This window comes from Pristis pectinata, chromosome 30 (assembly GCF_009764475.1).
Source record: "Pristis pectinata isolate sPriPec2 chromosome 30, sPriPec2.1.pri, whole genome shotgun sequence".
Classification (NCBI taxonomy): Eukaryota; Metazoa; Chordata; class Chondrichthyes; order Rhinopristiformes; family Pristidae; genus Pristis; species Pristis pectinata.
The window spans coordinates 14328093-14340466 of NC_067434.1; the positions used below are offsets into that span (position 1 = coordinate 14328093).

Consider the following 12374-nt stretch of genomic DNA (forward strand, 5'->3'; position numbering starts at 1 on the left):
TTCTCTCTCTGACTGGAGGCCTGTGTCTGGTGGTGTGCCACAGGGATTGGTGCTGGGTCCATTGTTGTTTATCATCTATATTAACGATTTAGATGATAATGTGGTAAACTGGATCAGCAAATTTGCAGATGACACCAAGATTGAGGGCGCAATGGACAGCGAGGAAAGCTATAAAAGCTTGCAGCGTGATCTTGACCAGCCAGGTAAATTGGCTGAAAAATGGCAGATGGAATTTAATGTCGACAAGTGTGAGGTGTTGCACTTTGGGAGGACAAACCAGGATAAGACTTGCACAGTGAATGGTACGGCTCTGCGGTGTGCGGTAGAACAAAGGGACCTGGGAGTACAGATCCATGGTGCCTTGAAACTGGCGTCACAGGTAGATAGGGTCGTAAAGAGAGCTTTTGGCACTTTGGCATTCATAAATCAGGGCACTGAGTACAGGAGTTGGAATGTTATGTTGAAGTTTTACAAGAATTTGGTGAGGCCAAATTTAGAATATTGTGTGCAGTTCTGGTCACCTACCTACAGGAAAGATATCAATAAGCTTGAAAGAGTGCAGAGAAAATTTACAAGGATGTTGCCAGGACTTGAGGACCTGAGTTATAGGGAAAGGTTGAATAGGTTAGGATGTTATTCCCTGGAGCACAGGAGAATGAGGGGAGATCTTATAGATGTATACAAAATTATGAGGGGTATAGATAGGGTGAATGCATGCAGGCTTTTTTCTCCCCAAGGTTGGGTGAGATCAGAACTGGAGGGCATAGGTTTAGGGTGAACGGTGAAATATTTAAGGGGAGTCTGAGAGGAACCTTCTTCACTTAGAGGGTGGTGCGAGTGTGGAACGAGCTGCCAGTGGAAGTGGTAGATGTGGGTTCAATTGTAACATTTAAGAGGCGTTTGGATAGGTACATGGATGGGAGGGGTTAGAAAGGATATGGGACTTGGCAGAAGATCAGGTGGCATGGACTAGATGGGCCAAAGGGCCTGATTCTGTGCTGTAGTACTCTATGACTGACATTCTATGGGATCTTTTATAAACAGCTGAAATAGGAACTATGCTTTCATTTAACATTCACACTCGGGCATGGTCTGACATGTGGCAAGTAACACTCACGCCACAAAAGTACCAGGCAATGACAAAAGGGAGAGTCACCTAATCCCACACCATCAACATCCTGGGGGAACCAAAAACTTAACTGAACCAACCACAAATGAGCAGCTCAGAAACTAAGTATTCAGGAGCATAACAAAATGTTCTCCACTTACATGGATGAGTGCAGCTCCAACAATTCTCAAGCAGCTAAACACCATCCAAGACAAAAATCAGCCCACTTGATTGGTACCCATCCATGACCTTAAATATTTATTCCCTACACCACTGGTGTACAGTGGTTACAAGTGTGCATCATTTGCAAAATACATTGCAGTTACTTGCTAGGCTACTCCAACAGGAACTCCTAACCTCTACCTCCAAGGAGGACAAGGTCAGCAGGTGTGAGGAAACATCACCATCTGCAGGTTCACCTTGAAGCTGCACAGAATCTTGATCTAGAAATATATTTTTGGTCCTTCATCATTACCAAGTCTAAATCCTGGAACTCCCTAACCACAGTGAGAGTACCTTCACCAGAAGGGCTGCAGCAGATCAAGATGGCAGCTTACTATGGCCTTCTCAAAGGCACTTAGGGATGGATGGTCAATAAATTTTGTCAGCTATGCCCAGATTTGAAAAACTGAATTAAAAACAAAATCCCAATTATATATTTCTTAGAGTCTAAAAAAGTGCACCATGTAAAACACTGATGCAGAAAATAAAAGCTTCCTCCATTTTCTAAGACTTCAGTTTTATTCAATGGTGAAAACATTAACTGTCAGGAGTTTAACAGATAGCCAATTAGGAAAATTGTTCCCCAGAATTTTACAGGGCTGCCCATGAATAGAAGGCTTAGCCCTCATTATCTCTCCTTATTCATGTGCGTGGAAACTAAAAATCACATGGGAGAAAAAAAGACAATTTTAAAGCAATGGCTGAACTTATTTCAAAGTTGAAAGTGGCTTGCTTTTTTTGTTCCCTTCTCAAAAGTACATTTCCCACCTGAGAAAATGTCAGTTTTCTTGTCTCCTGCACAATATTCCACATTCTCAGCTTCATTTCTTGTCAGTCTTCTGTTCTGAGCCATATTGTTGCCAGTGGTAGAGGTTTCACCAAGCTCCAAGTCCCTCAGTCCCATAGTGTATTTTCAACTCTCTTTGGTTTTGTATGGGGATGTTTCGACCTATTCATGAATATCCTATGGTCATGTCCTCTTTTTAATCCTGAAAATTATGCTCCTTACATTTCTTGCTCCGCAACAATTATTTGCTCATGCTTAATAAAGTCTCAATCCCTCCCCAAAATAAATCTTCCTTTGGTGTCCAACTACTGCTCTCATACCAGCAAGATCTGCAATGGCAGCATCTAATAGCAGAATGAATTTGAAAAAAATATTATCAGGATATTTTGCTTAAATAGAAAAAAAAGTCAATTTACCATTTTCATTCAGTAACAACCCTCTGATTTGAATCCAAGATCTTCTCACAAAACACAATGTCAAGGTAAACTAAACTGATATGAATAAATATCCTTTAGTTGAACTGTCAACTTTTATTTAATTTTCTTGCTCAAAAGGAATATAAAGACAGAGCAAACTTTGTCTCTCTCTCTCTCTCTCTCAAACACAGACACACACATACACAATTTTACTTAAAAATGAATCGGGCTTCACCACTCCACATCCCTCAAAAGGGATTACTGACGGCTGGTAACACTGTACTATCTATTATCCTTCAACAAACGAGCCCCAAGTGACTCAATCTCAAGGAGATATCCCCAGTCATATTATGTTGAAACAGTATCACCAAAGCCAAAGAATAACTGCTGCAAGTAAAATTAAAAATCAATGTTTTAGTTGCAGACACACATCTCAGCAACAATAACATTCTCAGAAGCCAATGTAGCACGAAGAGTTAACTGTGAATTTTTAAGGACCAATGTTTTTGGAGAGCATATCGATGAAAATGCAAAGCAGTTTGTTGCATGTACCAGTTGGAAAATTACATTTATTCTAATCTAAAAATCTGCCACCTCAAAAGCAAGTCATATTGATTTTATGATTTCATAGAATCAAAGAAATCTATTGCACAGAAGGCAGCCATTTGGACAGTGATATACACAAGGGCTAATTAAGAGCCATCTGATATAAGCCCATTTCCTATCTCTTGGTTTGTAGCCTTGTACATCTCATCAGAAGCCTCCATTACTCTTTCAGGCAACAAATTTGAGATCCCTACCACTAGATAGTGAAAAGATTTTACTCAATTCCTCACTAATTACCTTCCACCAATTACCTTAAACTGTTCTCCCTCACTACTGACCTTTCTGCTAATGGAAGCAGATTGTTCCTATTTGCTCCAAATAAACCTCTCAACCAATTTCTCCACCCCCACCTGTTCAAAACAAAACAGCATATTTCCTCACAATTAAACATCTTCAAACTTGGCAACATTCTTGTACAGCTCCATAGCACTCATTGTAGTACTATCACAATGACCCTGGCTTGTGGCGACCTAACGACTTCATGCCGTTCATGGGTATTTTCCCAACTCTTCCATTCTATGCCTCAGCGAAAAGACTTGACAGAAACTTCACCTTAAGGAGGAATGCAACAAGGCTGTGGAATAAAATAAAATGTTCCTTTAATTCAAAAGCATTTTTTAAACTTAATTGATGTCATGGAAGATGTGCAAATGGTGTGATAGCAAGTGTATGCATTTGAGAGAATAAGAACACGAGTTTGTGCATCCAAATGTGTTCCTAGATATACCTGCACAGACACGAAAGGTAGTTCTGACATTTAGATTATTTCAGAACTGGTCCTTTGACTCACTCCTGGATTTCCATAAATTTAGACGTTTTCTCTGATATATCAAACTATCTCTGCAGCTCAACATTGGTATTCAAAGACTTAAAATTAAAGCAGCAAAAGTTGAAGCAGAATTAAGAATGCAATGCTGCAGACATCCACCAAATACAAACAACAATGCAAAGGCACAGAAGGTATTACTGCTATGCTGTTGACTGGGAGTCAGAGTGAGATTCAGCAACTGCTACTGCTGAACAAGAATGAAGAGGTCATTGCCCACTGTGGCAGACTTGTGCTTCTGCAGATATATCAGTCTGCCTCCCAAGTCTAACATATTGACTCTTAGACAGCTTCTTCATTTCAATGCATCAAGATTCAGTACGCACTTCAGACTAATTTAAACTATATTAAAAAAAAAGAGGATTCAAACAAATGTAAAATGCCTCGTACCCTCTTCCCTTTCCACTATGTTTTCCCCAAAGAGACTCATTTAAAAAACGATTCACTTGATTTCCCTATGCCTCTTTAAAAAAAATTCCCAAACCTGTCGAAAGCTCTGGTCCTTAAAAGATACAATACATGGCCATCAAACAAAATTTACAAAATTGTGCCTGGAAGGAAGTTCACCTTTCAATCAAAACCAATTCTAATATGAATGCACAAGACTAATATTCTCCCAAAAAAAGTAAATGGAAATGTAATCTTAATATACACTCACACTATGGCAATTAATATTAGTTCTCTTGTCCTGTGAAAAATAGGCTATAGCAAGATATGAAGTTTTATAACTCCAAATTAGGCCAACTGTAACTAATTTTGAGTGAACCATAAATTTGATTTAATTTGGGTCACCATTAACTTTCTGATGTGCTTCACAGATATCACAACATGTTTAACTTTGTACATTCTGCTTCCCTCTTAAATTATGAAAGGATTACATTCAGTCTAAGTGACTAAGCTATTCACCTTAAATAGGTAAGGGAAGACCAGGGTTATGCAAGTATAGAACTAGGTTAGGTGAAATCAGGACCTATTTCTTTTCAGACAATGGAACAAGCAAGCAGCTTGTGCACTGCATGCAAGTTCACTGTAAACACTTAAAAGTGTGTCAAATGAGTTTCTCTCATATCATTTCTCCCACTATAGAAATTAATGTGATCAGCTAGATAGGGGTGCTAGTCAGTCAAGGAACAGTTAGGTTACACCTTGAGAGTTTGTAACACATTGGATGCACCATCTGGTCTTTTCTTGTTTTTCATGTGAGTATTTGAATATCATATGATTCTGTCTTAATTCGCTACTGCTACCACAGCAAGTCAAAATATTAAATGGCACAACAGAAATTCTACAGAAAACCTTATGTACAATCACCCAAGCACTCCTGCAGAATGTTTATTCATCACTTCATTGGCATTGCAGGCAAATAAATTAGGGTTTGCCCTTCTCATCAAAATTCCCTTCCAGGATTCCATGAATCGTGCTTTGTTTGCCAATAATATCTGCTTTCTCACATTGTGCCTTAAACACAGCACTTACATATAGTATATAAAGTATATACACACACACACACACACACACAAAGAGATAACATATATATTGCCAATTAAGAAAATCCATATTTCTTTCACTGACACCAAAGTACACCAGTTAATTCCCCATCTGGGGGCTGTGGAAGTGATGAGAAGAAAAATACACAAAGACAAGTAAATGTCATTGTAAATTGAAATAGCCCTGTGCAAATTTACCAAAAACATTTTTATGACAATTAAAACCCACACTAAAACATTCAAGAAAAGAAAAACGTGTAATTCAATAACTTAAATATAAGGTTTCTCACTACCCTCCCCATCCTCCCACCCCCCCCCCCAAAAAAAACTAGAAGGTACAATCATTTAATTGCAGAGTAAGTCATTCATCTTCCTTTTGAACCATGGTCACAGCTACTAGCTCAATCAAGGTCCCTGAAATGCTGAAGAAAACTCCATATTAAGTCACCAATGCTCCTTTTATCTAATATCTAATAAAATATTACTTCTATCTACAGAGATAAAAAACTCCCTTTAAAAATACTGGGAAAATCACCTTCAGCAATAACACATCTTTTTCTAGAAATTCTGTCCACTTTTAATAAAGGCACCACTTCAAGCAAATATGGACAAGCAGTTATTGCCAAATGGGGAAAACAGCAAATCCAGACCATTCTGCTAAAAGTGGTAGTAACAACAACAAGACAAAAATAAAAGAAGCACCATGATTTCAACCAAAATCCCAGCACCAGCAATCTGCTCATTAAGGAGAGGGAGGACGGCCAGAAATTTCTCCACAAGTCAAACTAGACAACAGTCAACTGAATTCAGTACACTGTTCTAAACTTGAAGAGAGAGAAATGGTCATGGCCATTAAAAGGAAAAAAGCATCTGAGAAGATTTACAAGCAATGATTTGAAACTGGTTAGTTTCACAACAGCAATGTTCAAAAAAGCTAATGCACAATATGCTTCAATTGCTCACTATTAAATATTAGAAGTTCTTTTACAGCAATGATAAAAAAAAAACAGACTGGGCCTCATTTCAAAATACACACTGATAATTACAAATTTGAAAAAAATGTTATTAGCCTCATAAATTCATGATGGCAAGATATCTTGGAGAACAAAATGACAGCTCACTGTTCAAAAATGAGCAGTTATGTTTATAATTTTGCACCATAATACACTTACCTATCAATCCATACGAGAGGAACTTGTTAACAGATGTAAGTGCTAACCCAGTGATAGGTCCAGTTGTATCTTCTGATCTGATCACCTCCAGAAAAGGTCGAAGGAAAACATTTGGTTCTATTACTGAAAGCTCTGCAAGAGAAAAGGAAGCCAGTTGTGATAATAAATTCCAAATAATCAAACTAGAAAAAGACCTATTAGAAGGATGAATATTAAAATAATCATACGTTCTTGTACTACATCCTTTTTGTAATAGATCTTATTTCAAAATGCATATTACACCGGCAAATGTACATTCCATGCCACTTACTAATACCTTCTGAAAGATAATGCATTTTGCACACATACATTTATAGCATCTTAATGCACTTTCGACAAAACAATGGGTTTCCACAGAAAACCAATTATGTGAGAACATACAGCAATCATTCTTCACGCAGCAAGATCCCACAATCAACAATGCAATGAGTGACCATTTAATTTACTTTCAATGTTGATCAAGGAGTGAGTGAAACTAAGTTTGCCTTGTTCTTCAATTCGTACTTCAATTATTAAAAGAGACAGAAAGGCTCTCAATTTATTGTCACACTTGAAGGATTCCTGCTTTGGTATTGCAACTGAGCTTGAACTAGTTCATAATTCCTGCAGCCAAACTTGAAAAATCACCTTGTTGATTAAAATATTACTAAGCAAGGCAGGGAAGATAATATTTGACGATCTTTGAGATTTTATTTGTGTCTTGCATTTGTAATAAAAGAAATATTTAAATGAAAAAGATACTTTTTAAATAGTTAAAATATAAGCTGACAGAGACTTGCAAAGTGAGTTTTATAATCGTAACAAACTAGATAAATACAGCAATTATTGTGCACCTGTTCAGCACACAGGAAATGAAAGATGCTTTTACATCAGAAAAAATTGGAAAGGGCACATTTTTCTTGCAATTGTCTGTTTAACGCACAGAATGAAATAAGATAGTCAATTTCATTGAATTCTCGCAATATTGCAGTGTAAACTATGCTTTATTTTCCCCTGATGGGTTACTGGCATTTACATTTGGAGATGTCTGCCAGTCATGGGGTTTGGACATAACCGCAGTGAACTTCCCTGTCTCACAGCATTTGAGTGAAAAACAGATGTGTCTGGTCCATTAATGTGTGTGGCATTTAAAGTAGCCACATACCATCGTTGGTGATTTGCTGTACCCAAACAATCTGACAATAAACACTCGCAACATCAAACTTGATCAAAATTAGACGCCATCCCAGTAATATTTCACGGCCATAGCTGTTATCAGATGTCACTTAAACTATCTTGTCACCTCTTATTTATGGTGCTACGGTAGCATTGATATATTGCAGGGGCAAGTATAGACCCTTAAAATAGCTGATCAAGTGGTACCCATTGGCATAAATAGCCTGAAGCCTCAAGGCAGTACTCAAACGAACAACTGGGCACATTTATGGCTGAAGTCTCCCAAGTGATAAATTTTTGAAATCACCAGCAGGATTGGACATACAACATTCACTTCAAAATAGAAAGGAAAGTAAGATCTTCATTCTAACAGTGCCTTTCTCATCCTATTCAAGGAATCCCAAATACCAGCTTATCACTGGTTCCCTGTGGGAAACATAGCAACCAAATTGTTGATCAGGCTGCCACAAAGAACCATGTGATGATAACCAGATATTCCATTTTTAGCAATGCTGGGTGAAGGACAAAAATTGGGGATCAGAGATAAGAGCCAATTGCTTCTTCTGCAAATGAGTGCACGAGTAAAAGCAATCTGAAGAGAAAAGAAAACATATCTTCAAAGAAAATGGTGAGATCAGCAAGATAAAAATCCCACAATGATAACAAAGTGTCTTAAAAATACAAATGTTCAGAGGAGCAACAGGTTGAATATCATTTTTTAAAAAAAACAGAAAAAACTCCCCCAGAATCAGATAATTAAGCTATGAAATGAAAGCGTATGGCCACAAAAGCAAATATGTTGATACGTAAAGAGTTAAAATCCTTGCTGAAAACTCGCTGAGATTTCATACTAGTATACACATTGAGCAACACTGGATCTTCCTTTCACCTGGTTAAACTGAATGAGATATATTATAAATAATTAACTTGCAACCAATAAATGCATTTACAGTAAACAAGTAGGCTGGGAGGCTTCTTTTATCCACTCCAGTTTTCCAGGTATGTTCATTAATGGGTGCTCTATAGGGTTTCTCCCCCACTGTGAATGGCTGAAAGCTGTAAATTTCAACAAATCCAATCCTCTAAGGAATATAAAGCTTCACATACAGTAAAATATTCTGACTTAAACAGAATTCAAGGCCCATTTTTTTGTTAGCTGAAGGCTTTTCTCCCCCAAGAGCTCGATAATTGTTGTGCTATATGGGAAAATATACTGTCAAAGCACTGAAAAATTCAATTCTTACAGTAATCATTTTCCTCCATCAATTCTATCGACTAAGTCTTTCATTATGAGCTCAATTCTGTTACTAAATACAAGGCCAGCGACCAGTCATTTTTACAAATTAACATATGGAAAAACTGACCTGCAACATCATGTAACAAATGAAGACCCTAATTATTCAAACTATGTCTATAGTCAAATCAAATTTGATGATGTGCATCCTGACCTTTTATGCATCCTCGGGTCATACACCTCCCAAAATCAATTATTGAACAAACTGGATCTCCCACAAGGAAGTCTTATTATTGTAAAAGGCTTGGCTAGCTGACATTTAGATTTGACTTCTGCATCCAAGGAAATATTTACTTGCTTTGGAAGTCTTGCAAAGTGGATTTGCTACACAGATTCCTTTGATTAAGAAAAGTTCTGTGAACAAAGTTTGAGTAGAACGGCCAATACTCACTAGAGATTAGAAGAATGAGAAGTGATCTCACAAGAACGCAAGAGATTTTAACAGGGGTTAAAAGGAGCTATTTTCCCCGGCTGGAAAATCCAGAACTCGGGTGCATAATCTCAAGATAAGACATCAGCCTGTTAAATGTGATGAGAAACTTTAACATTCAGAGGATTACAAATTCTTGGATTTGACCACCTTGGATTGTGAATACTCAATCCTTACAGTCAAGGCCAAGATCAATACATCTTTGGAGGGAATAGAAGGAAATCAAATATTGAAAGGCCTGGATAGAGTGGACATGAAGAGGATGTTTCCGGCAGTGGGAGAGCCTGGGACCAGAGCGCACAGCCTCAGAATAGAAGGATGTCCCTTTGGAATACAGGTGAGGAGAAATTTCTTTAGCCAGAGGGTGGTGAATCTGTGGAATTCATTGCCACAGACGGCTGTGGAGGCCAAGTCATTGGGTATACTTAAAGCAGAGGTTGATAGGTTCTTGATTAGTCAGGGCGTCAAAGGTTATGGGGAGAAGGCAGGAAAATGGGGTTGAGAGGGAAAAAATAAATCAGCCATGATCGAATGGTGGAACAGACCCAAAGGGCCAAATGGCCTAATTCTGCTCCTATGTCTTATGGAAATGAAAAGAGAGATTGAATGCAGATGAAATGGAGGAACAGATGAATCTTATTGAATAATAGAGTTGATTCAAGGGGTATATACCTAGTGCCAACCCCATTTAGAATGTTTTCATGTACTTGAAAACAAAATAAGCCTTCCACTACAATAATAAATTTCTTAATTGGTGCAGTCATGCAAGTCCTACATTTTCTGTTCACATTTTAGACTTCCAGCATAAATAGTATTTTGCCTTTTGTCATAATAAAAAAAAAGTTTGGTTTGAGTGACTGGGACTGTTTTCCTTAGCACAGTGAAGGTTAGGGCAACATTTAATAGACATCTTCAAAGCTATAAAGGATCATGATGATGCATATAGGAATAAGTAGCTTCCACTGACAGAGATATTGATTAGCATAAATTTATAATAAGTCAAAAAAGTCCCAGTTTGAAATCAGGAGAGTGTTTCTAAACATTGTGAAGACCCATATAGACTGCACTACCTAAGGTGGTGGTTGTGGAAGATGATTCAAATGGTAACCCTCAGAAAGGTATCATGTCTATACTTCGAAAGTCAGAAAGTTACTGGGAATAAGCAAAGATGGGAGTAATTGAATGGTCTTTCAAAAAGCCAGTACAAACATCAGCTCAATGGCCTTCAGAATTCTAGTCAATGCATATCTACACTACAGTGAGAGCAATGGGGTGAAGTAATTTTGCTGAGCATCTTCCAACCTCAATTGAGTGAAGCAGATCGTCTCACTGTGCACAACTACAGAAGTCAGCGCAGGCTTTCATACTAGACTTGAACTTTGCAAGCTTAATATTTATGGAAGGTTGAATGTGGTTCAAATAAAAGCCAAATTTCCTGTGATAATTAAGACTGAAAGTCTTCAGTAAAGTCTATGGGAGAACAAGTCTGAGAAATCAACCCAAGCAACATTTGAATGAACTACTGAAAGCATTCTGTGCTTTTCACCAGCTACATGTATTTGGATTTTCAACCTCAAATTGCTTTGCAGAAGGGAGAAGAAAGTTATTTACTCAATTTCCTTCAGGTTCATTCAGTTGTACCTTAACTATCCTGTGGATAAAATTCTCCTAAATTACTTATTTATGACCATCTTACATTTATAGCCCCGAGCTCTAGCTTGTGGAAATATTTTTATTGTATCTTCCACATCAAACCTTCACACAAACTTGAAAACCTTTATGAGGGTAAGCCTTTGAGTCTTTCTTTCTAGGAAAAAGTATGGCTGGTTCAATCTTCCCTGATAGTTCACATGTTGGTCTAGTTCCTTTCTTCATTCTTCCCTCTTTAAAAGCAACAAATCTCCTGTGTGTGGTGTTGACCAAAGATTGTTTGAATCTGAAAACACAGCTACTGTGGTCAACTGCTAAAATGAACTACAGTGAACATGGACTGTCACCTTAGACCTATTGTTCTAAACTGTATGTGGTTGAAATAGACAATCCAGATAATTGTGCCTTCTTAGAAACTTCTGAACTGAATTGTAAATAAATTTGCATGTAGTCTTAAGCTGAAATCCAAAGAGGGGCAAAAGAAAAAACCTGCAAACTTCATGCCCAGCAATATTATTGTAGAATTTAATGCAACAGCTTCCATTATACATTGCATGGATTTTTTTATTTGCAGGGTTTTGATTTGGATGTTTTACAGCAAGCCCTGAACGGAGGTTGCAATAAGTTTCACCTGCTGAAATGTTGTATTCATGCAACATGTAAGAATCTATTGGGAAAAAAAAATGAAGATCCAGGAAAAACACAAAATGCTGGAAAGCAGGTCAACAGCATTTACGGAAAGGGTAAATGTTTCAGATTGAAAAACCTTCATCAGAACTTTCCCAGTTTTGGTGAAGGGTCTTTGACCCAAAATGTTATCGGTTTCTCTTTCCAAAGATGCTGCCCGATCTGCCAAGAGTTCTAAGCATTTGTGTTTGTATGTAAGAAATTTTGTTGCTCATGAAGGATCCATACTTGAAATTTTTATTTTTTTTTACAGATATGCCAAAATGAGCACCCATTCCTAAGTGGCAGTGTGTATCTGCTTAAAACAACACTGCAAGAACTTTATACAACCGAAGCAGAATACAGCCTCCTATCAATGAAGGTGGCTTACAGCTTCCTCTATTCAAACTATACAAAGGTAAAGGAAGACCCAAATTGGTCATTAACAAAATACTTATTTTGCTGCAACTGTATGCAACAGGAATCTGTTGTCAACAAAAATAGTGATTTGGTCTA

The 12374-nt window shown here is 37.6% G+C and overlaps 1 protein-coding gene across 5 annotated transcripts in view; it reads right to left on the reverse strand.

Moving 5' to 3' along the window:
- The window catches only part of gbf1 (golgi brefeldin A resistant guanine nucleotide exchange factor 1), a 188527-nt gene that overhangs the window by 97320 nt on the left and 78833 nt on the right, over window positions 1–12374 (reverse strand). For all 5 annotated transcript variants that reach the window (XM_052041321.1, XM_052041319.1, XM_052041322.1 and 2 more), the window contains one exon: window positions 6625–6756. In XM_052041321.1, the coding sequence (XP_051897281.1) occupies window positions 6625–6756 (132 nt within the window). The remainder of the gene's footprint in view (window positions 1–6624; window positions 6757–12374) is intronic.